At 49.0% G+C, this 27,321-nt stretch overlaps 1 protein-coding gene across 1 annotated transcript in view; it reads left to right on the top strand.

Moving 5' to 3' along the window:
- Nucleotides 1–2,723: 2,723 nt before the first annotated feature.
- The window catches only part of EVPL (envoplakin), a 36,628-nt gene continuing 12,030 nt past the window's right edge, over nucleotides 2,724–27,321 (top strand). Inside the window, exons 1-15 of the mRNA XM_084646986.1 lie at nucleotides 2,724–2,859; nucleotides 10,943–11,042; nucleotides 11,421–11,575; nucleotides 13,303–13,426; nucleotides 14,277–14,402; nucleotides 15,567–15,605; nucleotides 16,427–16,588; nucleotides 17,007–17,114; nucleotides 19,158–19,253; nucleotides 21,772–21,897; nucleotides 22,644–22,790; nucleotides 23,478–23,632; nucleotides 25,070–25,167; nucleotides 26,096–26,277; nucleotides 26,868–27,046. Coding sequence (XP_084503112.1) covers nucleotides 2,801–2,859; nucleotides 10,943–11,042; nucleotides 11,421–11,575; nucleotides 13,303–13,426; nucleotides 14,277–14,402; nucleotides 15,567–15,605; nucleotides 16,427–16,588; nucleotides 17,007–17,114; nucleotides 19,158–19,253; nucleotides 21,772–21,897; nucleotides 22,644–22,790; nucleotides 23,478–23,632; nucleotides 25,070–25,167; nucleotides 26,096–26,277; nucleotides 26,868–27,046 — 1,856 coding nt within the window. The 5' untranslated portion in view covers nucleotides 2,724–2,800. The remainder of the gene's footprint in view (nucleotides 2,860–10,942; nucleotides 11,043–11,420; nucleotides 11,576–13,302; nucleotides 13,427–14,276; nucleotides 14,403–15,566; nucleotides 15,606–16,426; nucleotides 16,589–17,006; nucleotides 17,115–19,157; nucleotides 19,254–21,771; nucleotides 21,898–22,643; nucleotides 22,791–23,477; nucleotides 23,633–25,069; nucleotides 25,168–26,095; nucleotides 26,278–26,867; nucleotides 27,047–27,321) is intronic.

The following is a 27,321-nucleotide window of genomic DNA, read 5'->3' as shown; positions in this document are numbered from 1 at the left end:
CTTTCAAGCAGTACAAGCCAAAGTCTTGTTTGTTAACCAACACATTACATCAATATCTTTACCAGTTGCCACCTGGCTCAAAGGCAGCACCACTCTCTGGCTAACCATTCAGCACGTGGCCAGGTCCCCATTCTTGCCCCTGAAAATGACTCCAGTAACTGCACAGTGGAGCATGGTTTGCTGTTCATCCGATCAGTGCCACGCCCTAACCTAGCTGGCAAAGAGCGCTCAGCTGAGATGCTTGTAATTCTTTGCACTGATTCTGAGATTAGCCCTGCGTTTCTCTTTCTCCCCGCATGCCTGCTGTGTGTGGGACAGGTGCGTCCTGCTGCTGGAGCGGAAAGGTGTTTATAGGGCCGTTCTCTTGTCAAGAGGCTTTCTTTAAAAGAGGGCTCAATCCAAGATTGGATCCAGCTGGGGAGAAAAGTGCAGGGGCATTTTGTTGAGTGTGTTGTGGAGAGACAGAGAAACATTTTAGTAACTTAAAGCCCAGCAGATCAGGAATGTCTGCCTCTGCACTCCCACCTGACAAGTGACTGATTGATTAGAGGTGAAAATATTCTGGGAGGGGAGCAGCCCTGGAAAGCATGTCCAGCTACCTGACTATTTTTTTTTTTTTTGTATTTCTGCCTCTGCCCCCATCCCCTCTGTGCCTGTACAATGTTCAAAAAGTATTTCTGGTAGTACATATTTGCCCTAGCTTTACCCCTTGAATAGCAAGGGGCCTGAGTCTCCACTGACTTGTATAAATTTTAACCCAAGATACCTGTGGAAAGTGGGTGCAAAATGCAATCACATGGGACTGAGCATGTTTTACACCCTCATTGTGCAAGTGCAATTGATAGCACAAGGACCAAGATGAGAGAATCAGGCCCTAAATGCCTTAAAAAATCTCCCCTTTTGGTGGATTTTCAGATTTCCTTCCATTTTTAAGACACATGATTTTGAGGGGAGGGATAGCTCAGTGGTTTGAGCATTGGCCTGCTAAACCCAGGGTTGTGAGTTCAATCCTTGAGGGGGCCATTTAGGGATCTGGGGCAAAAATTGGGGATTGGTCCTGCTTCGAGCAGGGGGTTGGACTAGATGACCTCCTGAGGTCCCTTCCAACCCTAACCTTCTATGATTCTATGAGTGTAAGCGTCTCAGACTGGGGATTGACTCTTACTAGGTGTTTGTGCAGTAACTGGCCCAGTAATAATACCTTATCATCCAGAGGTCTCAAAGCACTTTACAAAGGAGGTCAGATGGGGAAACTGAGGTACAGAGAGAAGCCATGGCTTGTCCGAGGTCACCCACAGGCAAGTGGCAGAAATGGGAATAGAACACAGCTCTCCCAAGTCCCAGTCCAGGGCTCTATCCATTAGGCATCACTCCCTCTACATGGGACTTTTATCTGAATGGGGACCCCTAGATGCTATTGTAATACAAGTTATAAAAAGCGGGGGCCTTCTGTACCACTGTGCAGAGTCTTCTGGGGTGTACAGAGTCTCCACAGTACACTCTGTTGCTCAAGGAAGGATTATGCTACCAAGACCAATTTACACTGGCCTTCCAGCTCTGTCTAAGAACCGGGGGAGAAATCCTGGCCCTATTGAAATCAATGGCAAAACTCTCATTGACTTCAGTGAGGCCAGGATTGCATCCTATGGCTCCTACTAAACCAATCTATAATCTTCTTTGACCTAGTGGTGAACATCATTTTAAAAAAAAAACCTTTTTGAACCATTTTAATCCCACATCCAGAACCTGCCACCCCATCCATTTTTATTAGCTGGCTTAGCAGGAGCCATGTTTTAAATTGTATTACACGTGGCCTTCCAATGTGACTGTGAGCCCTGCGCTAGAATAATACCGTGCCCTTCAGTTTTACGTATGGTGCTTCAGAAACACTGCCTCCAGCTTCTCAACACTCCTCGGAGTTGGGGTTGCCACCCGTTCTGGTTTTAAGGGGTGCTATTTAGCTGGTGCCTTATGCCCCATGATCCTTATTAAGAAGCCACTGACCAGGGGAGAGTGTTTTCCAGCAATGAAGTAATGGATCAGATGCTGTAATAGAAACATATGATTTTGTAGTGTACATAACACATTTTGGGTGATAGCCCTTTAAAAGGGAGGCTTGGTCTATATATTCCCCTAGGGCCTTTCTTGGTAAGTAGGATGGCTGCCGTACCTGTGAGAGAAAGCAGGAGCATTAGCCCCCGTTTTGAGAGGCTGGATTGCTTGTCCAAGTTCACCTAGTGAGTCTGCAGCGGAGCTGGGAACAGAACTCAGAACCAATTGAACTACTTGATCGAAAGGTCCAAAGGCACCAGTATTGCTGCCTAACTGGGAAGCTGCTTTCCCTTTCCCCCTTTCAATAAATGATGTTCCTAATCGGTAAGGAAGAGCTTAGAACTGACATGTAATCAACTGCAGTGGAGTTGCTGGAGTCATCCTCTTATAAGCTAATGATGAGGCAGGATTCTTCCCCTCTACCTGAGAGAAACCTGTGTCTGACTGTGCCAGACAGCGTGTGCAGAGGAACATTCCTCTGAAAAGCAGGGCGGGGTCGCAAGCTCTCCCTCCGGGGCTCTGCACTTTCCACCACAAACTGGTTTTGCTAGTCATTTTTAAAACCAGGCTTTATCCCTGCTTCTGGATCACCGGTTGCTTGGGGAGGAGCCACCCAGAAACTGCTCTTTTAACCCCCATCAGACTTTCCCAGCTGGAGCCTGTCATTCCATCTCAGCAGACTAGAGCAGAGAGGTTGTGCCCTGAAAAGTTCTGTGGACGCCAGGAAGGGAACTAAATTCCTGCCAAGATGTTCAAGGGAGTGGGCAAGGGCTCCCCAAGCAAAGCACCTCCAATCAAGCAAACCAAGTAAGTGTGACTCTTGGATTCTCTCTGAGCTCTGATGGGGTTAGAGCACGGATGGGAGAAAAGGTATCCAGGGAAAAGGTGGTCTCCGAATAAACAAGGATGTACAGAATAGCACAGAGGGAAGATCTTCCTACTGAGACCTGAACAAACAAGGTTCTCTTTGGGAATTGCCCAGAAACTTAGCCAAAATCTCCCCTCCCTTGATCGTCTGTGCGCTGATTGTCTCCCTGGTACTCCACCCCAGAGGTAGCTGCACGGTTCCTGCCTGAACACCATCTAGTTTGTGACAGGTTTCATTGTAGCAGCCGTGTTAGTCTGTATCCACAAAAAGAACAGGAGTACTTGTGGCACCTTAGAAACTAACAAATTTATTAGAGCATAAGCTTTTTTAAAGCTCTAGATGCATGTGAGAGATTGCAGTGATTAGCCACCTGGAAGGGGGAGGCATGACCTTAATTCAGGTAAGCGGATGGAAGGCTGTAGTGCAAGAGGCAGCCTGTGGACATGGCTGTTGCCTGTTTCCAAGAGAGGTTCTCAGGCAGACTAACTTCAGCTTATCAAGGTGTAGCTAGACTGTTAATAGCTCAGTGTACCATTTTCAGTGTCTCCAGCCTGTACAGCTCCAGCGGTAGGTGGCAGATGCTGCCTTACAAGCTGAGATGGACATAAGAGAAGGTTAAAACCTTCAGGAAAGGAACCCAAACCAAAGGGTCCAGCTGGCCCTCAGCTCAGAGTTCCCCCGCTCTTGGCTGAATGAAACAGGAGGTGGATGGGCTGGGCTGTAAATTGTGCGTATAATTCATTCTGGCTACAGGCATGTAATAGGGTGGCAGAGGTTGCTTCTTTTGGGGGTCTTTAAGCTGGAAGCCAGAGGGCTCCTGATAGGTAGAGGCTTGCCTGGGCATCTTTGAGAGGGAGGCCTTGTAAAGAGAGCCCTTTTCCTTATTCATATGGCAGACCCCAGCTCAGGCTTATTTGCCACCCTCCTCCCTCTCTGCCATGTTTTCTCAAAATCGTATTCCAGCTGCTGGGATTCGTTTTAAACGCTGCTCCCTGCCTGGCCACAGGGGAGGAAGGACAAAGCAAGGCCATTTGTAGCTCTACAGAAGCATAAATTGTACAGGGCTGCACACGTTAGCTCAGCCACTGTTTGCCCGAGAAGGGGCCTGACCAGAAAAGCTGATCTGCAGAGTGGGGGCTCTGAGAGCCAGGGCCAGCAGGTTGTCACATCTACATGTCTATAACTACAGTGTTTAAAAGCAGCTATTCAATTTGGTTGTACCCTGATTAAGCGGGCCAGTGTGTATGGGCCCCAGATCTCCTATAACCAGGTTAAAGAAACAGGCACTTAACTAAATCCTACATTTGCCAATGTGCTGTCTCATGTTAGCCCCCGGCTCCATTGCTCGGCACCTAGCGCAACAGCCTAAGGGCTTGTCTACACGGGCACTTTACAGGGGTGTGAAAAAACATCCCCCTCAGCACAGCAAGGTTCAGCGCAGTAGCGTGCCAATGTAGACCGTGCTGGGAGCCGCACCCCTTGTGAAGGTGGGTTTTTTAGAGCGCTGGGTGAGCTCTCTCCCAGCGCTCTGCCGTGACCACACAAGCCAGGTTAAAGCACTGCCCAGTGTGGCCTAGCCCTGAGTCTCTGAGGGGCCAAGCGCCCACGGCTAACAGTGAAGACAAGGAAGGTTGCAGGCTGTCTCCCTTGGAGACCTAGCTCTGCAATAAGATCCCTACCCAGAGGCCCCCAGCTTGAGTATTTTAGCCTAAATTTCTACAATCTTCTTTTTTCCAACCTGTTTGTGAAGCAATTTGGCCTTGTCCATGTCAGCCAGACCAGGCTGTATTGAAACCTCTGAAATTTGATTTAAACCATCCAAATACCTGTCAGCTGGGCACTTCTGCTGTTAAAGCTTTTCCAGACCTAGTTTACTGTCTCAGTCTGAGATTGCCCCTATATTCCTAGGTAAACTCTGGGCCAAACTGCCCAGCTGCAACTCTGTTGAAGTAAGGAGTCACCCCAGGGACTCAGCCCTGCCTCCTGTGCTGGGTGGAGTGACGGGGCATGCAGCCATTCTCAGGACAGTCTACCTCCTGCTCAGAAGATCAAGCCAGGCTGCTCGGGTTTATTTAAGGGCACCAGCCTATTGATAAATGATCATGCCTAGCACTTCCAAAGTGTTTTACAAACGTTAACTAATCCAGCCTCAGCCTGTGGGGTTGGTCAGTATCATCCCTGTGTCTGAGATGAAGAAACTAAGGAAGAGAGGTCAAATGGCTTGTCTTACGTCCTGGTGAGAGTTAAGTGTCTCCTGGCTCCCAACCCTGTGCTCAGAGCACCCAAGGGAGGCCTGGTGCTGTATATACGATCAAACACAAGAGGAGGGAGAATTGAATCTGGTCTGGCAGAATGTGCTGCCATGGGTGCAGGGAATTGGTAGGTCTTTCAGGTGTCTACCAACGAGTCCTGGAGTGGCCAGGTGAGCCTGGGTGTTAACAGACTCTAATTTCCTGGGTATCCTGTTCCTACCACCTCTCTGGAGTAGCCACATTTGAACAAGAAGAAGGGTATGGTACCAAGGCAGGACCTATGGAGGGTTTGCAGGATTGGGCTATCAACTGTAGCAGGATGCAGCAGGCAGAGGCCCATGCAGTGTACAGGAGAGGCTCCTATTCATACCAAGATGCTAAGCCCTAAGCAGGCTTGGGAGCTCTCCAGTGTCCATCCGTTCCTTTGATCCTGATGCAGAATGAAACAGATTAGCAGCAGCTTTCACTTGGGACTACAAGGAAAATGGCCCATTGTTAGGGGGAATTACTATGGGAATTTGGGGGAGGGGAATAGGAATGATGCTTGTAGCCCTATTGAAGTGCAGCAGGACAGATTAAAGTAAGAGCCAGGAAATAATCATGTTTGTGCTAGAAAGAAAAAGACACTATCCCGTCGGGACAACTGGCCTCCTTCACAGAAGGGATGTGTCCTAGGGAGTAAACCAAAGAATAATTAGAATAGTGCTTGATCCCTTCAAAGCATTAGTCCTTACCATCCCATGTGAGGGGGGAAGATTAGTATCCCCCCTCACTGATGAGGAAATAAACCTCTGCCAACAGGAACACTGGTGCATCCCTATTGCAGTCAACATAGTTGCACCTGAGTAAATTAGGTTAGAATACAACCACATGAGATTAAAAGACTTGTCCAGGACTACACTCTTAGGTTCCTGGCTCCGAATATACTGCCCCATTCTTTAGTTCAACTTGTCTCTTGCCAGGCTCAAATAGTCCATGCTTTAGCTTTTCAACATGAAGAAAAGGAGTACTTGTGGCACCTTAGAGACTAACCAATTTATTTGAGCATAAGCTTTCGTGAGCTACAGCTCACTTCATCGGATGCATACTGTGGAAACTGCAGAAGACATTATATACACAGAGACCATGAAACAATACCTCCTCCCACCCCACGCTCCTGCTGGTAATAGCTTATCTAAAGTGATCATCGAGTTGGGCCATTTCCAGCACAAATCCAGGTTTTCTCACCCTCCGCCCCCCCCCCCACACACACACACAAACTCACTCTCCTGCTGGTAATAGCCCATCCAAAGTGACCACTCTCTTTAAAATGTGTATGATAATCAAGGTGGGCCATTTCCAGCACACATCCAGGTTTTCTCACCCCCACACCTGGATGTGTGTTGGAAATGGCCCACCTTGATTATCATACACATTTTAAAGAGAGTGGTCACTTTGGATGGGCTATTACCAGCAGGAGAGTGAGTTTGTGTGTGTGTGTGGGGGGGGGGGGGCGGAGGGTGAGAAAACCTGGATTTGTGCTGGAAATGGCCCAACTCGATCACTTTAGATAAGCTATTACCAGCAGGAGCGTGGGGTGGGAGGAGGTATTGTTTCATGGTCTCTGTGTATATAATGTCTTCTGCAGTTTCCACAGTATGCATCCGATGAAGTGAGCTGTAGCTCACGAAAGCTCATGCTCAAATAAATTGGTTAGTCTCTAAGGTGCCACCAGTACTCCTTTTCTTTTTGCGAATACAGACTAACACGGCTGTTACTCTGAAACTTTTCAACATGAGGACCCTCGCTTCCAGGCTTCCCACCACCTGGATCATAAATGCTAGGCTCTAGATGGGGGTGGCAAGACTGCCCCCCCAGCATATTTGATCCTCCAGGCTTCATCTGTAGTCAGAAGATATTGACAAAATGGAAGCAGGGGAGAAGAGAGCAACCGGAACTGTCAGCGGGGCTGGAGAGAGTGACTTCTGGGGAAAGGTTGAGTTATGCAGCTAATCAGTCAGCCAGGAGTGGATAGCAGCATAATGCCCGGAGATCTGAAAGGGGTAATCACCACAGATGGAGCAGAATTGGCATTGCCTTTCTGTAAGATGTAACAGTTAATAGAACAGTCTCTCAAGGGAAGGGCTGCAATCCGCCCTGATGTCAGGCCTATCCGCTGCTTCAGTGTCCCTTTCCTGGGGTCCCCGATCACGGTCCATATCCTACAAGTACATCCCTTCCTCGGGGTTCTGTGCTGTTAAAATAACAGGTCAGTGTCAACCCAGACTCTATAGTTCATACAGCCCCTTGTTGGGCTCAATAGTTCCTTTCCAAAAGCCAAGTCCTTCTGCCTGGTGTTGTCTAACACCTCTTCCCTGTAAGGTGTCTGTCTGCCCCTGCTCCTCATGGCAGGTGGCTCCTTTCTCTCTGGCTGGGTGGAGAGCCCCTTCCCAGGTCCTCTCTCATCCCAGATCTCCTGCTGTAGCCTTCCTATTCCCTGCAAGTCTGTGTTCCTCTGGTTGAGCAGGAGGTCTCTCTCATGAGACACAGCACTCTTCTCTGAGGATCAGGTGACCTCCCATCTACCACCTGGTTCCGGGCCTCAAATGCCATCAACTGCAGAAGCAGTCTAGACCTGGCACAGGCAAGGCTGAGCCCCAAACCCCTTGGCTTTGGAACATTAAACTGAAGATTGTACAAAGCCCTCTCACGTACACTGTAGGGAACAGTTATGCTATATGGGGGTGGGGGGTAGTTGGACTAGATGAATGTCTGCATCTCTAATTTCCATTATTCTGGCTTGGTGGTCCCCTGGCTGAAGGAAGGATGGCTTTTGGATTTCTCCTTTCCTGTTTTCCTGAATGCACACAAGGAGATAATACTCCATGAAGCCTGAGAATAAAGTGATTCGGCCAGCTCTGAAGCCAGTTTGGAAGGGAATGCAGTCCTCACAGTCCATGAGCAAATTACTTTCATTAGACGCGATAAACTTCAGATCTGGATGGGAACTCTCCCTAGTTTGGGTTGGGGGTGGCATTCAGGTACATGGTGTTGGTTTGGCCCATTGTATCGAGACGGATCAGTGCAAAGTCTGGCTCCAAATCCAGACTCTCCCAAAGCTCAAGGCTGTTCAGCTGTGGGAGCGTAGCCCAGGCCCGTCTCGAGGGCTGTTATTCAGAAGGACAGGGGTGACTTTCCCCTGCCCATATCAGCTGGCTCAGAAATGCAAAAGCGGAATTCGGAACAAGTGAATTCATTCACTACTCTGTCTCGACATGCAGCAAGGCAGTGAGTCATGGTCCCCTCCCTGAGCAGAGAGCCAGGGCAGGAATCCTGGGTGGTGCTCAAGTGTTTGCTCTCAGAGCTCCTCCTCATTCCAGAGAAGGGGAGCTGCCAGGGGTGTCAGTGAAGAGTGAAGATCTTGTGTAATGGACTGAAAAATGAAAAAAACAGCCTGGTACATGCACTGACTAAGCAGGAAACAGGGACAGGCTCCTGGCTGGTTGCTCCTTTAAAGTCTCCCTCAGCCCCTACTGTCTAGCCAGGTGCATGGGACAGGCCCACGGCTGCAGCTTCCACAATTTATCCCAGGGTTTTGCAATTTATCCCGCGAGTCTCACTTCCACAGACATGCTGTGCATGTGTTCTCTGCGTACATGTGTATCACATGGGGGTGAGATCCGCGGGACAAAGTGCACTTCCCACCTGGGAAGCGGGGCTGAACTACACAGAGGAGAACAACACTTTACAGCTTTCCAAGAGCTTTGCACACACTAGTCTTCACAATCCCCCGGTAAGTCAGCTCAGGCTCATTTCCCCCCACTTGCAGAAGGGGAAACTGAGGCACAGAGGTGCTGTGACTCTTGCCCAAAGCCACTGAGGGAATCAGGAGCTGCTGATTCTCAGGTCGATGCTGAAAACCACGGACTACGCCACACTCTTGAGAAATGAAAAGAAAGGGTGAAGAAAACCGATTGAGTGAGAAATGAGAAAGCTGGTGTAAATTGATCATGAGCTAGAAAGGCATCTCGGAGTGGGCACATGGCTCAGGGCGTGTCTGAGCAGATGAATGAGTGTGCGCCTCTGGCTGATTGTGTGAGTGCGTACCTGTCGCTGTATGTGTGTAGGTGTCTAATGCATGTTAGTGCATGCGCTTCTCAGACAGAACCACATCTCTGACTGCTGCAATGTATGTTTCTGTGTCTTGGCGTGGGTGCACGTCTGAGTGAATCTAGGTAGCTGGCTGTATGTTTCTATTATGTTTTCGTGTCACCTTTTGGGTCGAATGCAGCTCTGGTAAAAGCAGGTACAACTCCCACGAAAGTTTTTGGTCCAGATTCATTGGTGAGGTGTATTACATGTCGGGTGTAAGTTGCCAGTAAACAGATGTAACTAGCCAAGAAATGTAACTTACATCTATAGGGCCGACCTTCCCCCATGCTACTCATTTGTGTGTGTCTCCCCATCCCCACCCCTACACAAGGCTTTATGCAGATTGCACCATCCCCAGCGCTTAAGAAGCAGCCCCCTAATTTGACTTGTGCAGTCCTCTCCAACTACACCAGCCATTCCATTTCTTCAGGCTGAAAGTTACATTCATTTTCAGCACCCACTGAGTGCAAGATCACTGCTGGTTATGGTACTGGAGTCCTGTTTTCTGACCAGTAAGCTGACATATACTTGACATCACTGTTTACATCACTGCTGATTTTGGCCCTGTGTGTGTACAGCTGGTACATAAGTGCACCCAGATGCATGTGTGTCTCTGAACAAAGCTTGTGTTTGTATGCCTGACAGGTGAATCTTGTATGTCTCCGTAAGTGCGTATCTGCGTATTCACGGTGCAGCTCTCTGCCTGTCAGTGGCACCATCTCCACCCTGGAGGTGAAGCAGGTGTTCACCTAGGGCAGAAACGATCAGAAGCAGCAAAATATTCAGTAACTGTGGATAACCGCAGGGCTGGGAGGGACAGGCATTTACTGGCTTGCTGAGGGCAGCAGAACTGGCTCTGCCTTGATGGGTCCTATACAGTACCACGTGAGGGCACTCTATAATGCAAGGGCAACAATGCCTGAGTGCATTCTCAGGGTTTTCACATTAAATGGGATAGGGAACGTGAAGGTAATAAATGGAAATCGGATGGCAGTGAAATCTGCTTATCGTGTGCGGCAATCTGAAGGAAGCCCAGCAGGGAGGTCTGGCTACAGACACAAGGGACCAGGTTCATTCCTGCATGACTCCAGTTATACACCGGTGAAACTGCACTGAAAACAGCTGGGTTGCATCAGCTGGAGTGATGCAGTGGCGAACAGTGCACAAGAATCCAAAAGGTGGCATTACCACAGCTGGTGATGTGAAACGTGCAGGAGATTGCAACTGCCCTAGCAAGAATCCAGGGAAATGGCAGGGGCCTTGCTTGTCCCAACAGAGCGATCTTATGGCATTGTTAACTCTCCAACTCCAAAAGTCTGAATCTCACCACACCAAGAGCTGCTGTAAAACACACCAGCAGCACTTTGTGTGCAAAGAGCACTCAAAAGAGACGGCAGAGGCGGAAAATGGAGTAAGATGGTTCGTGCGCAATGTTGAACTAAACCTGGGGCTGCATGGACCACTCCCCTTTGCTGCCTCGTAGACCTGAGTTTCCTGGAGCCTGAGAGAACCAGATGGTAATGGCCCTGATGAACCCACATCCGTGTGGCTGTTTAGAAGGGCTCCAGCTAGTGAGTGAGACTTACCTCTGCAAGGGTGGTTTGCTTTTATCTACTTGCTTGTTTCTACTTCCCTTCAGGTCCTCGACCAATGAGCTGGCCGTGCTCGTCTCCCGCATGCAGAAGAATGCTGACCAGGTGGAAAAGGACATTCTGGAAACACAGGCCAAGCTCAAGCAGGTAACTGCTGGGCAAAGAGAAGGGTGGCAATGTAGGCATGAGACAAAGGTGCTGGTGGGGAGTAAGGACATCAGCATTTGGCCACATGTAGTGAGCCAGCGAGATGCCATGAAATGCAGTACCAACGACAGTTGTGCAGGTGCTTGCATCAATCATGGCATCTAGGCAATGCCTTCATGCATAACTTTGAGCCTGGATCACTTACAGATAAAAGAGGGACCTAGATGATAGGGTAGACTCACTAGGTGAGCCTGTGAAAACCAGGCGTTCGGAGAGATCACACCCTGTATCAATGCTCTGACCTAGATCTCTCGATTGCAAACTAATCCTGGGATCTGGCCTGTGGGGGGCTTTGTGGCTGTTCTCTTTGGATGACAGGATATAAGTAACTACCAGCAGAACAAGGCTTTAGAATTCCAGCAGGAGAACGCGAAAAACCTGAAGGAAGCTGAGACCCTACTGAAGGACCTCTTCCTGGATGTGGATAAAGCAAAGAGGCTGAAGCATCCCCAAGCCATCGAAATAGAAAAAGAGTGAGTGGAGAATGCATGTCTCACGCTGCTCTCCTCTGGGCTGGGCACAAAGCTGGGATGAACGGGAGTCTGAATTATTCTTAACTGAGTGACTTAGTGAGCTGAGCAAAGCAGTCAGGGTCAAGCCCTACCTCTGGCAATTATTAAGATTTATTACTGGTATTGCAGTAGCACCTGGGAACTCCAGTCACTGACTAGGATCCTACTGTGCTAGGCTCTGTACAAACGCAGAACCAAAAGGTGGTCCCTGCCCCAAAGAACTTATGTGACTCTCTGTGACTTTGGTCACTTACCTTCTCTGCCTCAGTTTCCCCATTGATAAACTGGGAATTATACCTCCCTCAGAGGGGTTTTGCAAAGACTGAATAGTAAATGTTTATAAGGGTCTTTGAACATGGAAAGTTTTGTATAAGCTGTAAGCATTGTTGCTGTCTCATGCCTGAAGGTTCTTGTTGTTCTCCACTCTCTAATGCAATAGCTTTCGATTAAACGTTGGTGGAACAAAGCATAAAATATCATGGGGCACATTCCCGAAAGTGCAGCCTGATATCCACACCTATGTTATGTGTGCAGGGACACAGATATTTAGACATCTGAATCCCCCTGTGTGCGCACAAACGAACCATGTGCACACGCTGCTACTGTCGTAATTGCATGTGCAAATGTGAGTGTATGTGAACAAATAACATCTAAAAGGGAAGATTTCTGAGCCTCCAATATCCAGACATGTAGCAAACTAGCTAAAAAAGCTGAAAAATCACCACCTGGCATATCGTATTGTGTTAGTATTAATACCTCATAGCACTGTTCATTCATAGATCTCAAAGCACGTTGCAAAGGATCATTGTACAGAGGGGAGGCACAGGGAAGCAAAGTGACTTGCCAAAGGTTACCCTGAAAAGTCAGTGGCAGAGCCAGGAATAGAAACCAGGTCTCCTGAGTTCCAGACCAGTGCACTGGTCACTAAGGCTAGGTCTACACTGAGCATCTTACAGCTGTGCCACTACAGCAGTGCCGTGATAAGGTACGCAGTGTAGCCGCTCTCTCCTGCCAACAAAATAAAACCACCCCCAACGAGGGGCAGTGGCTTTGTCGGTGGGAGAGAGCGTCTCCCACTGACAAAGCGCCGTCCACACCGACGAAAGTGCAGTGTAGACATAGCCACCCTGCTTCCTAAAAAGCCCAATACAACCAGTGGGAGGGCGGTTTCCCTACTGCAGCACAAAGCGGAGCCCTGGAAAAGAGCACCGTGGGTTAAAGCTGTATAGCATAGCAGCAGAATAGCTTGAAGCACCATCTCTTACGTGAGTAATCATTTTTAACGCACTCTCCCCCTCTCTAGAATGAAAATCTGAAAGGAAAAATACTCTGTACTCCTTACATTTGGGAGTGATTTAATTTTCCTTCTCGGGAGGGATAAAAGTGCCCCTCCTGAGCTCTGTGCAAGCATCAATGCCTGCGCTCCATTCCCATGCTCCCCCTCGGGCTCAGCTCAGGAGAGAACCCCCCGAGCCAGAGAGCATCTCGGCATGTGCCACGCACCACAAGGGTGGCTGGTGGGTCAAGTGGGGAAAGCAGAACATGCTGGGTTCTCTGGGTGAAATCCTGGCTCCACAAAATTCCCTTTGAGTCCCGTGGGGCTGGGATTTTGCCCTGCATTCTGTTGTAGTCACTACAGAGAATTGGCAATGAGGTGTGCATCTCGTTCCTCCCTCCCTCACATACAGCATCAAGCAGCTCCATGACCGTGTGACACACCAATGTGCCGAATACCGAGATCTCTATGAAAAGTTGAACGTTCCTGAAGGGGGTTCCAAGGTGGACTGGGCCAAAATTCTAGACCAGAAGCAGGTAAAAGCAGCAGTTCCAGCTGCTTTTTGGGGCAGACGCATGCTCTGGAAACGTCGATGCCAGCCCTCCTATATCAGCAAGCAAAACAAGGCTGCTAACGTGTCTGAGATTCTATACACGCCTACCAACCACTGCCCTCTCCCTTCAGATTAGCCACAAGTGTCAAGTATGACTCCCTCCGGGGGTGGGGAATGGTGGTATTGGTTTTTTCTAACATCCCATGTGACGGGAGATATTTTTCCGTTCTGAGCATTTGTTGGTGATTTACCATGCTGATCCTGTTTGTGGGGTGAACAGGCTGCCTCTATAACTAGCAGGTGCCCACGGTGCATATTGTGGCCTTTGCTATATTGCAACATCTGGGTGTGTGTAGCACCCGCGCTTCAGTGAACTTAGACTAATTTGGGCTAAAGCCTGAGCTCTGGGACCCTCCCGCCTCGCAGGCTCCTGCCTGAGCCAGAACAGCCTTAGCCCAAGCCCCTAAACAGCCCCTTAGCCCAAGCCCCTTAGCCCAAGCACAGGCCAGCTGTGGGTTTTTAACTGCTGTGTAGACCCACCCATTGTTGGGCAATGTGGCATGAATATCTGCTCTTTGCCCTCTATGTATTTGACAAATAGCTGAAAGGAATAAAAGTAACCAAACATGCTTAGAAATTGGCCATATGGTCTCTTCCCATTTGAAGGGAGGCGTGAGGGTACTGGCCAGTTTCCAATTCCCAGTACCAAAGTGCAGTGGAAAGTTCCCAACAGAACCTTTTGCACTAGCCTCTGGCAGTAGGAAATTAGGGAAGGGTGTTTTCTGTCCCCTAGAGAAAAACACATGCTCACCACGTAGCTCATTTGTGTGCAGAAGCAAGTCAACGCGGGACAATATGGCCCCACTGTGCCAGAGCTGGAGAAGCAAATAGCAGAGCACAACATCCTCCAGAAGGAGATAGAAGCCTATGGCCTCCAGATCAAGAACCTCCACAGCCCGGTAAGGTACCCTCCCTCCATCTCCTACCCCATCTCCACTCATAACGCTGTGAGCCCTACACCCAGTCCTGGTGGGAATCCCAGGGATCCAACGTCTCCATTGTCATTGTCGCCTCCATTCTGTACCACGCTAACACGGCTTCATTCTTGCAATCACAGCCACGCACAGGGCTATTGATCACATCTGTACTGCACAAGTTAGTATATGGCACTGACTACTCTCCCACAGCCCGGCTTGGTCCAGTGCAAAACCTGGGTGGATTCTTTGGGGCCAGTCTAGTTCAAAATCCGTGCCTGGAACCTGGAGTGGGTCTCACTAAAATATCACTCCAGAATATTTGAACTGTCAAGTGGCCACCATGTGTTGAATGTCACCATGAAAAGGTTTTTTTTTTGTTTTGTTTTTTTTTGAAGCTTTGTTTATTGTTGGCCTTTGGGGTTCAAGCCTCTCTCCAGCCAACTTTTTGGCCTTTGTTGCCTCTTCTGAGCCCTGTGAGCCCATGAGTAGGCGCCGCTGGTTGAGCGATAACCCAGCTCCATTACCAGAGATTCCTATGGAAGCAATGGGTCCTGGTAACTGTGTGCAGGATCATAGGACATATTTGCTGGGCAGGTAACCAGCGTTACTGTATTTTGTGAGAGAGGGGTGTGGTCTGTTGTTTTTGATCCCAGGCCTGGGAGCCAGAAATGCCCGTCTGTGACTTTGGGCAAATCACTTAATCAATTCACGCCTCAGCTTCCCCATTAGTGAAGTGTGAATAACAGCATCCTGCTGAGACACGGTTTAATTAAGGCCTATAAAGTACAGTAAAAGCGCTGATGGTCAGCATCTGTTAACCAGTAGCCAAACACTGAAGCGGATTGACCCAGACAATGGCATGATCCATGTAGCATCTGGGTTTGCTCCATTTGTCCTGAACAGCAGATAACATGGCTGAGACTGGGCCTGGAACAGCTCTACCAGGAGAGCTAGACGGAGGTTTTCATTTGGTGGAGGTAGCAAGAAAGCTGCCTCAGCTGGAAGCCAGTCTGCGTACTCTGCACTAGGCTCTGGGACGGTTCTTGGGCAGTTTGCAAGTGCATGTGCAAGTGTTTATCAAACCCGCAAGTTTACTGACTGCCCTGTTTTCCTTCTTCCTTTGACGGGGGCCGGATAACACCACAGAACGTAGCAGATTTAAAGAGCCAGTACAAGGACTTGCTGGTAAGAGTCTTGCTCAGTGTGATGTGCCTTGCAAGATGTGTTGCTTTGTGTCAGCCTTAGGGAAATAGGCTTGGGCTGGTTCTCTGGATATTCCAACTGGTGGGTGGGTCAGTGCTATGTCGGTGACCCATTTCTCAGGGCACGGAGGGAACGCAGCAGAGCCTGGGGGCAAAAGCCACTTTGTGTAGCTTCTTCACATCACAGGGTCTGATATTCCCCTCTCAGGCAAATCAAGAGCAGCTTCATTGGATCCAGAAGCACTAGGCCAGTGCACGTGAGGAGAATCACACCCGTTATCTTGTTTGTGACCCCACAGTCCATTTCTCTGGAGAGGATCAAATTGCCACAAGCAGGGGATTATGGGTATGGTTTGGGAATCTGGGGAACCAAACCCCCAGATCCAAACACCCCTAGACCTTGGGGTATTCAAAATCCAGATCCAAATTTTGCAGCTTAAGCCTGTCTCTGATTAGGAGTCCAAATGGGGAATAAGCAGCTGGGGGAGAGGAGTTTGCAACTGTCCTCCCTAGTTAAAACCAAGGAAGGACAAATAGGGCAAATATCCCCCATGGTGGAAACCTTTCTCAGCCTCCCCTGAGGCGTCAACATGGCTTCAGATTCTGGTTTGACAAAAACATCCTGTTTGAAAAGAGTGAGGGAAGAGGGAATGAAAATTACATCAGATAAGAACCGGTGAGGGGCAGCTGTTTGAAAAGGCCTCTGGGGATCTGTTAACAGATGAACAATAACCAAGCAGGGAAGGGACTGGACTCTTCTCAGTGCAGATGCTGACGTCTCCTCTCTTTGATATGAATGGGCAGAAAGCCTCCATCTGGCGAGGGCAGAGCCTGGGCAGTCTGTACAACCACCTGCAAGGCTGCACCAAGGAGCTGGGTTACCTCACGGACCAGCAGAACAAAATTCTGAAGCAGGACTGGAGTGACCAAATGGCTGACCTACCGGGCATGCGCCGGGAGTACGAGGTAAATGCTCTGCAGGCCTCTCTGTGTCTGGGAGACGAGGTGTCTCTATTCAGCAAAATCCTCCTCATTTCAGGTTGGAGGAGGATTCTCTCTAGCTGACCTCTCCCCTCCTGGTACAGCTAACCAGCTAATTAGTTACTAACCCAAAAACAACACCAAGTCACAGAGAACCCGGAAATGAAAACGTAGTTAGGACAAACTTGGCTCTGCTTCGTCTCAGCCAGCCCCATGCATGGCTGTCTCCAGCCTCCCGCCGGCATTTACACATTGCTGCTTCTTCTCTTTCCCCTGAATGCTTGTGTGTTCACGTGAGCCAGGTGACCACTATTTCACACCCTGGCAACTGCCATTTCTCTGCCACGCTGACTCGGGCAGCCTGACTTGTGACGCAGGCATTTAAATCCCTTCACTTCTGCAGAACTTCAAGGCTAATGAGCTGCTTAACCAGGAGGAGTATGTGAACCAGCTCCAGGATGACGGAGACAGGATGATTGAGCTGAAGCACCCCGCTGTGGAGCCGATACAGGTAGGGGACCCAGGTTGGAGCCTGCTTTCCTTCCCCCACCCGCCATACTGAGTTGCCCTCCAAGACACTGGCTCCAAAGTCATGCACCAAGGAGGGGCATGACGCGAGGCATTTCAGAGAGACTCCCTTTGATACAAGACCCTCGGAAGGAAGAGCTGATTTTGCAGAGTATGTTCTCCCTGCCCCAGACAAAGGTCTGTGTACACAACAAAAGCTCTGCGTGGGCGAGCTAGCCTGAATCCAGCTCGCGCAGCTTCAGCCTGGGTAGTATAAGCCCAGCAAGGAGTCTGGGTACAAGCTCGGCTCTCTAGCTCTGCTGTCTTCACTGCTATTGTTACCCACGCTAGCTGAATTCAGGCTGAATTCACTGTTGCTGTGTAGACAGCCCTTAGATCAGATTCCTGCTTATTGAGGCCCTTTCAAGTGAACACTTGATGAAGGGAACTAATCTGTGTGCAACATGAGTATAACTTACATCAGCTTGTCAGCTGGTGAGGATCAAATTCGCCCCCGGGGTAAGCAGGCTCAGTCCCCATTGTTTTCAGTCGGAGTTACCCTTGCTTACACAAGGGTCTGAATTTGATCCCTACAGGACTTAACTTGCCTTGAAGTCAAAGGGAGCTGCACCTGCTTACACCAAGGCTGATTTTAACCATGTTAGCGTGAGTAAAATCATGTGAGGAGCTGCTTTATCATCCAGCCCTTCTATCTGTCACTCTACCTGCTAACATACCCTCTGTCTGTCTCCTCAGCATGTCAGTTACACCAGGACTGCACTGCCACTGAATAACAAGTCAGTGCAAGTCACCATCAGTGCCACTTCGACACACACGCACACTCTGACCAGCTCGCACCTGCTGTGTAAATTGCACCATCACTGCTGATTTGGGGCCTCAAAAATTCTCCTGGCTGCTTTGGGCCCTACTTTTTCCAGCAAGCTGAATGATCAAATGCAGCAGAAAGTCAATCTGTTTAAAAGGCTAAATCGGGGATAGTCAACCTTCAGTCCTGAATGCTGTCTAAGCAGCTGCTCCCTTCCAGGGCAAGGGAAGGGAACAGACCTGTTGCACCAGTACGGTATGGTCTGGGGGGTTGGTTTTGTTTCTTATGGAGCAGGTTTTTCCTGTGGCTGCGCGACTGAGAACACAGTTCTGGCCGACTCTAGAAGACTCTCTTTATAAAAGCTGGATATGCTGCAGTCTAAGGGTTGAGTTTTCCTGCATAAGAGAGACAGTCTGTAAAAACAAGTCCATCCTGAAAAGATGAAAAAGGCCTTAGCTTCTAGGGTGTGGACACCAGGTAACCGAATCTGGGCTTCAGCCTCTCCCATCTGAACCCGACCAAGGCCACAAGAGAAGAGGAAGTCCTTTCCCTGATCCATGAATCAGGGAAACAAAAGTTGCTAGAGTGGTTGAAGTGAGGTCACAAGGTCCTCTTGACCTCTCACCCTTCCGTTAGAGCTGCCGTCTTCCCCTCATGGAAATCCCTTTCCCTCCCTCCCCCATGTGTGTCATTCAGCACTTGCATCACAGCATCTCTTCCAGAGCTGAGAGTATTGACCGACTGTTCCAGACCAACGGGAATCTGAGAGCAATACAGACTGCTTGCATCCCATTGGAAATCATATAAATATGATGCTATCCGCCTTCAGCCAGTCCCGAGAGAAGCAATACCCTCGAGCACTAGAGATGATGCTCATTTGAAGGGCTGTATTTTTTTTCAGAGATGACCAAAATGCTGCAGATACGGTTATGCATCTGTAATTAAACATGGGTGCAAATCTGCATCCACAACACTGGAGTCGGAGTTGAGGCCCTGTTAGCTACGGGGGCCTAAAAATGTAAGGTGGCTGTTCACTGTCTCTTGCAGGATCACGCTCTGGCTCTGAATGTTCTTTCCCCACCGTCTCTCTTAGGGCTCAGCCGCAGTTGCTAGCTGCTGCTGTGATCTCTGGGACTTGAGGAGATGCAGAGAGGAAACACAAGGGCTAGGGGAGTTAAGACGAGAAGGACACAGCTTAGAACTGCTTCTGTCCCACTGCAGGCTCATCAGGAAGCCTTGAGGAACGAGTGGCAGAATTTCCTCAACCTCTGCATCTGCCAGGAGAGTCAGCTGAAGAGCGTGGAGAGCTACAAGAAGGTACAATAGGTCCAGCAGAAGCCAAAATGCCTTGCCACAGGGAACTTTTTGCCAGGGGGCGTGTGCAAAATTTGTCATCTGGTGGGGACCACACTTGGCCCCAGGGGCAAGCAGGCTCAGCCCCCATTGGCCCTGGACTCCAGGTTATGCCGTGGGTCTGCTGGACAATGGGAAAGTATGGGGAGCCCTGGCTTCCATCTGGTCTGGGTCAAAGTTCGACATCCCACTGGAATGTGCTGCTGGGGATACGCAGAGGCGTGAGCCTCTGTGTTACCTCTCTGCCTGAGCAAGAGTGAGATTTTCTGGATATCAGCTCCCTGCCACGCCAGCCTGTCTGCCTCACCAGCCAAGGATCCTCAAGGCTCTCCCTGCCCAAACCTCGCCTAGTAGTACAGGAACCAACTTTCAGCTTTCCCCAGGGCTGCTCCACCCCAAGACCCCACCCCCATTCTGCCCCTTCCTCCAAGGCCCCACCCTCGCTCCATCTCTTCCTGCCCCTGCTCCACCCCCACCTCCAAGGCCCCTCCCCGACCTTGTCCTCACTCTGCCTCTTCCCACCCCTGCTCCTTTCCCTCCCCCTCCAGTGCCTCCCGCTCGCTGCTGAACAGCTGATCGGTGGTGGGTGGGAGGTACTGGGGGTGGGGGAGGAGCTGATCAGCAAGACCTGCCAAACAGCTGATCAGTGGGTGGCTGATGGGTGCTGAGCACCCCCTATTTTTCCCCCTGGAGGCGCTCCAGCCCCAGAGCACCCGTTGAGTCGGCACCTACGCCTAGCAGGCCACAATCGGGGACGTCCAGCCCCTGAGCTTGTCAGGGATGTTTCTCTGCAATGCACAGCCCCATCACTGTATGCTCACAGAAGATATTAAGTTTGCTGCTTTTTTAAAGAGTCAGCACAGTACAGCTTACTAAGTTAAGTGAGGTCAATATACCCTTCCTTTCCAACACAGCACTCAATTGGTTTGTAGTAAATGTAAAACAAGTTTATTAAACAGAAATCCTAGGTTACTTTAAGTGATATCAAGTATAAGGAGCAAAGGTAGGAAAGGAACAGACAATAGGTAAAAATATGCTTTTTAATGGCTCAGACCCAGCTTAATAACATCCAGACTTTGCTCAAGGGAGTTTATTCACCAGTCTTCTTTATCCAGTAATAGCTGGCTAGCTTTTTAGCCAGGATCCCCACAGAGTCCACAGCGCCTCATCTCCTCAGGTGAAGGATAATCCAAAATCTTTGTCTGTCCTTACAGCTCAAAGTCTGCCTTTGTTTCAAGACTCAAATTTATCCAGTCTCCTGGGGGTGGGGGCAATTCCATTTTGATTATAGTGTCCCCCGGTGTGTTCCAATGTGATGCTTTTGGCTGCAGTTTTACAATGTAAATGTTTTCCTCCTGCAATCTTTGATAAAAAAATGAATAGCCCATTGAATTTGACCACGCCTGGTTTGAGGTGTTGGCCTCTTTCCTTTGTCTTGAGAAAACCACCTTATCTAACCCCACCTCCCCCCGCAACATGCCTGGTTTAAACAGCTTTTAGTCACAGCCTTTAAAGCAAAATATCAGTGAGTAGCCATAATTCCACATGCAGCATTGGCACATACATTTCACAATGGTATTATTGACTAGGTGGTGTTAGTTTTTAGAGATCCCTCACAAGACCTATTTTGTGCCAATATTGTTGCAGTGGTGTGTCGGGTGTGAATACAGAGGTGCCCACCTGTGCTCCACTAGTCCTTGCTGAAGGATCTGTACCAAGTTTAGGTTTGGCTTCAGAAATCAGAGGAGTCTTCACTGTTGATTTAAGCTTCGTTGATGGAGCCAGGTAGTTAGGATTACAAAGAGGTGGCTGATTAGACGATGCCAAAGGTTGGTAATATGTAGGGTTAATATTTCTGTGATTAGGGAGAGGTTGATTAGAGGTAGGGTAGCAATGGACAAGTCATTCATTTGACTTGTTAATTGGAGTGGCTAGAGGGATTCCATATGTGTGGTCAGTGCCGAAGCCTGAGGAAAAAGTGGCTTGACTTTGTATGAAATGTCGTTGGGATCTCGAAAAGATCTCGCAGTCGCTCACTATATTAAAAAGTGGCAGTGCAGGCTCTTCATCCCCGTTGCCACAATGGGCAAAAACAGCCCAGCACTCAAAGCTCTCAAACTCTCCATTGATGCAGGAAGGGGTGCATGCCCTGACGCCACCTGTAGGGTCACACCAGAGATCAATGGATTTGCAGGATTAAGCCAGGTCTGGGAACTTCATGACAAGGCGCCTGGTGCAATGCTATTAATAGGGTCACTCTGGCGGGTGTAGCAGCCCTCAGTAGACGATGCATGTTCAACAAGGATGACGAGGTCAGCAGATCAGGGTTATTTAGCTGTCGTGATTAAGTTAAATGGAGTTATGGGTTAGGCTCAGGTTTGAGGATCGACAGTAGGGCTTACTTAATGAGCACAGAGGTGCTGATGCCCAGCCTTCATGGTCTCCCAGCATCTTCTGACTATCCTTTGGCTTGTGTCTTCAGTTCCAGGAGGATGCTGACACTGTGAGCCAGACACTGAAGAAGCTGAACTTGGACCTGGATACAAAATATAGCAAGTTCAACAAAGACAGTCCCGGGGTGGTGTCTGATTTACTGCACCAGCTGGAGGTGAGAACTACTGGGGGGCTAATACAGCCGAGCAGCGTCTTGTGTCTCACTTGCAGACTGGACGCTACGACACCTTTCTAGGATCACCGTAAAATGAGGATCGCCAAGTATAAATTGTGAGCAAAGCCCACTCCCCCCCCAAAAGGATTGTCCCGGGCTGTATATTAATGAGTTAAATACCTGGGGCAACATTTCGCCCCACAGTCACTCTCATGCAGCCCCTGACCTGCAGCCGTTCGGGTGCTAGAGAGCACCCTGTCTGACCTGGTGGGAAGCAGTCCCTGTGGAGGGGTTGTTACAGTAGGTAGTTTGCAGAGACACTCCCCATAGGAGGAAAGCACCAGAATTGCCGTCAGAGGATGAGGAAAAGGGGTGAAGGTGCCTTTAGAAGACTCTGTGCGTTGAACAGGAAGGGCCATGGAGAGCTCATTGGGTCACTCTTGTCCAGCTGGCAGTGAGCTATTTGCTAGCCCTGCTAGCTGAAAGAGAGTGGGAAAAAGGGTAGAGGAGAAAAACAAAGAAGGGAGGAAAAAAGAGAAATGGGTTTGGTGAATAGTTGGAAGCTCTTGTCAAGCTTCTGACTCTGTTCTGGTACAGCTCTCTCCCCACAGGCTTTGTGCTCTGCGAATGAATAACCCCAAAGTACCCACCACCTCTAGGTCCCAAACATGCCATGCTGTCTCTATGCTGAATTATTCACCCAAGTGCCGGCCTGGTAGGAATCTCTGCCTCTTCTCTTTATTTAGAATGAGGAGAAGAATGTGAAACAAGCCGGAAAAAGCATTGCTGAGCTGAAGAGGAAGAGCTCGGAGATCAGCCCTCTGAAACTGCGCAGAACCTGCCCCTCCCAACCACTTGCCCTGGACACCCTCTGTGACTGGGCTTCTGGTGACGTAAGGGAACGTTCTTACCCTTTGGAGAGAAGTGGTATTGGATTCCTCTTTGGGACGTATTCCCAGGGTTGTCTGCTTTTGAATTTCCAATGTGCCCCTCACTGTGGCACTAGGAACCATTCCCCTTAGTTTGTCTTCGTTGGAGAAAATGGCCAGTAGTTTAAAACCAAACATACCCATTGTCCCAGGTCCATCAAAGCATTTGAGAAATGCCTATTGAGAACACTGGCAACTTTTGTCTTCCTTGTGCCATGGGTTGGCTTCATTTGCTGCTCCCCTTCTTAGCTCCAGAGTTGATGATCCTATTCAGAGGATCATGAGCCAATTGCTAACCTGAAACATCCTCCTACCTGGTGGGAAACAGAGGCCCACCTGCTGAAGCATTTCCAGTGGGGAATGCATACCTCTGTGCCCAGGTGTCTGCTCTGCCATGGATGTGTGTATATGTTGATTTATGTCTTCACACCAACTAACCACACTGGTCTCCCAGGGGATAATGTGGGGCAGCTGAGTTTCCTAGATGAGACAGGAGCATCTTGAGGACAGTCAGACCACAAATCCTGATGAATGCAAAAGGTTTGGTCTCATTAGGAGACTTTGGAAAGCCTCCTCTGTTACCTGGGAGCCCTGAAAATGCAGATTGGGAGTCAGGGCTAGGGAATCGAATCCTTTCTCTGTTCTTTCCAGGTGCAGCTCAGCCGAGGTGAGAAGTACACTCTGAAAGACAACAGGAACCCGGAGAAGTGGGTGGTGCAGAGCAGCACTGGGGTGACAAAGACAGCTCCTGCTGCTTGCTTCTTCATACCTCCTCCAGACCCAGAGGCCACTGGCAGAGTTAACAAGTGAGTATGCAGTGAAGTGTGAACCAGGCTCCAGTCTTTATATTCATTTAGGAGTTACGTTTACTGTAGGTCACCTACTTTTTCTCCCTAACAGTGCAGGATTGTTCCCTATTCTACGTTATTCTAGTGCTTTGTCCAGTTCTAAATGCCACCAAGCAATGGGGTTTCTACCACTTCCCTTGTGGGAGATATTCCAGAGTCCACAGATCTCACGGTCAAGAAGTTTTCATGACATTCAGCCTAAATTTCTCTGTCTTACATCTTGTCTCAACACACAAGCTGCACCAGTTTGACTAAATCTTTTTAGAATCTGATTTAGTTAAATCCTCACTGCTCCCTTGTGTGGACATTTCTAAATCAGTTTAAGAGTGCCTTATATTGATTAAGTTTAAGTTAATTCCTTACCTACTTAAACTAAGCCAATATGAAGCTAAATCAACACTCTTAAGCCAATTTAAGAGTGTTCACATAAGGGGACTGCACTGATTTAACTAACGCAGTTTCTAAACTGATTTCATTAAATCAGTGCAACTTGTGAGTTTAGACAATACCCAAAGCCCATTTTCAAAAGAGATTTAGGCACTTTTGAAAATGGTACCCCCAGCCTTTATTTCATTCCTCCCAATTACCTACCACTAGAACCACCTTAAATAATTCCTGTCCCTCCTTGGTGCTTGTGAATTTCATGTGCAGTAAAAAATGTTTGATTTGAAAATTTTGCAGCACACTGCCTTGCATTATGTATCTTGATAACACCACACAATGACTTCCCCCCAGTGCCCTGTAAGATGTATTTCCCCTGCAGAGCCACCTTTAGCAGTTTGTTTTACTGATGCCTTCAGGGACATTTGCTACCCTTCCTATGCCCCAGGCCTGTAAACCAGTCACTCGTTTGTACTGCTTTCCCGTGTGTTTCACAGCTTTTACTTCCCGTGCATAGGGATACGCAGGAGAACATGTAGCATGGTCCTCGGACGAGGCTTGCAGTGTAGTCATCGCTGTACTGAAGGATACCCGTTTGAAACCATCTACACAAAACTAGGGATGACTGTTTTCAAGCACTGTGTTTAGTAACAGGAATTAGTTCGGGGCCTTCAAAAGTCCCTGCAAATTGTTCTTTGCAAAAGTCACTTTTCAACAATCCCTGGTTTTTGCTCCCACTCCCAGTTCTCCCCTGAAGTCAAACTGTTCTTAAAAATTAGAGTTGTGCCATTTCCAGATGTCATAGGAGTAACATTGTCAGCACTGGGAGCAGTTAGACTTCCAGTTAAACCTGCTCAAAGGTAATTAAGTGATGCCTTCCCTGGAACAGGTAACTGCACTGTGCTCAGGTGAGGCCCGTCTCTGGATTAGGTGTGTAAGCAGGTTTTATGCAGGCTAGTTTCTATTCCTGTTAACTCCTGTGCTGGGGGTGATGCTCCCTTCTTTCGCTTGTAGGCTGGAAGGTGAATTGAACACAGTGAAGCAGAAGAGAGCGACAGTTCAGAACTCCCTGAAAAGCAGCCAGAAGGAGCCAGTTAAGCCCAGCCAGCAGGGTACGTCAGGTTATTAGCTGCTCTCTAGCTTAACATAAAAAGCTACCCCGCAAAGTGAGATCACTGGTCTCATTTTGTTTGACTTTACTGAAACTTGCCGAGCCTACAAAAGCTAGTAATTCAGTGAATGCTGTAGACTCAGCTTTTAAACTTGGGTGTCTCAGCAGGATGCCTACCTGTGGGCACTCGTGGGCATGCCGAATCACAAGTACGCATTGGCATGTGGATGTAGTTGGTCTAGTGCTTAGAGGAGAGGACTGGATATTGGGATCTCTGACTTCTAGCCCTGGCCCTGCCACAGAATCTCTGGGTGACCCCCGGCAAGTCACTTTGCCTCTGTGCTGCTGTTTGAAAATTTCTTGAGACCTCGCCACACAAGGGAAACGTGCGGCATATCTGCCGAGTGTTTTGAGATCCTTGGGTGAAAGGTGCTGCAGGAGGGCTGAGTCCACATTTGAAAGTTGGCTTCCCCGGCTCTTTTCCATCAGCAAACTCTGTTCACTGACTGACGGATAAGGAGGCTGCAGAGGGACAACTCATGCAGCAAAAAAACAAACAAGGTCAACAACTCTTTTACCCAAACAAGTTACTTTGCTGGCCGTGGAGCAGCCCTTTGCGGATCTGAGCAATCAGCCCCCTGCAGCGCTGAGTTATCTGCATGTAGGAGGCACTGCAAGGTGCAGTGGAAAGCTCTGACCCAGACTCAGAATTTGTGTCCAAACCCACATGATGGATTAAATACACCACACCTCACTCCAGCATAATCCATTTGAAGCAGATGCGTACAGGTGGTGTCTCAATGAAAGGGTAGCTGAGGGCCAAGCAGCCGGGCTTGTAGATCAGAGATCTAGGGAGAAAGGTTAAGATAACCCAGAGTGTGATGCCAGATGGGACAGTGCACTGACTCAATATCAATTTGTCATTCCAGCACCAATCAGAAGTCCCACCCTTGCCCAGGATGACCCCCAAGCTGACCAGCTCCTCTCTAAACTGAATAAAATTGGTGGGGACTTGGTCGAAGTGGAGAAGGAGATTTTTAGCCGGGTGAGGTCCCCGGTAAGCCACAGTGCCCCGACAGAGGACCTCCACAAAAGGATCCAGGACCAGGAGGTGAGGGCTGAGGAGCACAGAGAACGGGTTGATCGTGGTAGCTGGCTCCAATAGTTGGAGCAGAACTGAACTGACAGAAACCATGTAGGCGTTAGCCCTGCCGCTCCAAAGAGAAAAGGAGAGAGCTTGCTGATGCTGCTGCAGAGACCTCTGCTGGCTTCAGCGCTCAGAAAGAGGCCTGCTGGAGGTTGTTACAGTGCAGGTCTGACTCGGGGGAAATACGGGCACTTCCACTGCTGAACCGGTGATGTTCCCTGTACTTTAGGAATGGTCCTTATGGGAGGTGACCTGAGAAGACAAATGCGCTCTCGGCATAAACCCTGCGGTTCTGTCCCCTCCTTTGGGCTTCGATCTGGTTCGGTGTCTGTTCAGTGCTGATTATGTCTTCTGCTGTGGGTCTGTGTCCTGCCCTGGGTGGACTCGAACTGTTGGGTTTCTCTCCTTTCTGGCTTTGCTCCACTCTGTGCCATGGATACATGGTCCCAGCCTGGCTCAGGCAAGGCCTCCCAGCAGATCGCGCTGTATCGCATTGGCTTAACACTGAGCTTCCATGTATTCAGTGAGTCTGGGAATTTCTGTTGCTGTGTTAGGGAACAACAAAGAGACTTCAGGACATTGGGGCAGAGAAGGAAGCCATGCAGAAGGAGTGTGAGGCCCTCCTGTCCAAGAAATCCACTGGCATCGCCGCTTCTCAGCTCCCCGTGACTCTGAACAACGTCAAGAACAAGTATAATGACGTCAAGATGCTGTCCAGTCTGTATGGTGAGAAGTAAGTAGAGACCGTAACCCTAGATTGGTAGGAGCAGAGCTGTATGAAACTGCTCAGCAGGGTCTTACAAAGTTCTGCTCACAAATATTTTGTGTTTTGTCCTGAGCAATTTAGGAGGAACCTCAGATTTCACTCTTCTGTACGAATACATAAATAAATGGTCTTCTTTTTAAAAAAATCAAAGCCATGGGAAATGTTGCTGTTTGAATTTGAAATCTTTTTTTTTTTAAACTCAGATGGCCTCATTTTCACTAGAAAAGAGGCCTATTTCCAGG

The sequence above is a fragment of the Lepidochelys olivacea genome (genome assembly GCF_965140295.1).
Source record: "Lepidochelys olivacea isolate rLepOli2 genome assembly, chromosome: 14".
Classification (NCBI taxonomy): domain Eukaryota; kingdom Metazoa; phylum Chordata; order Testudines; family Cheloniidae; genus Lepidochelys; species Lepidochelys olivacea.
The sequence above is the reverse complement of the archived record's forward strand: the minus strand, read 5'-3'. Positions and strand labels throughout refer to the sequence as shown.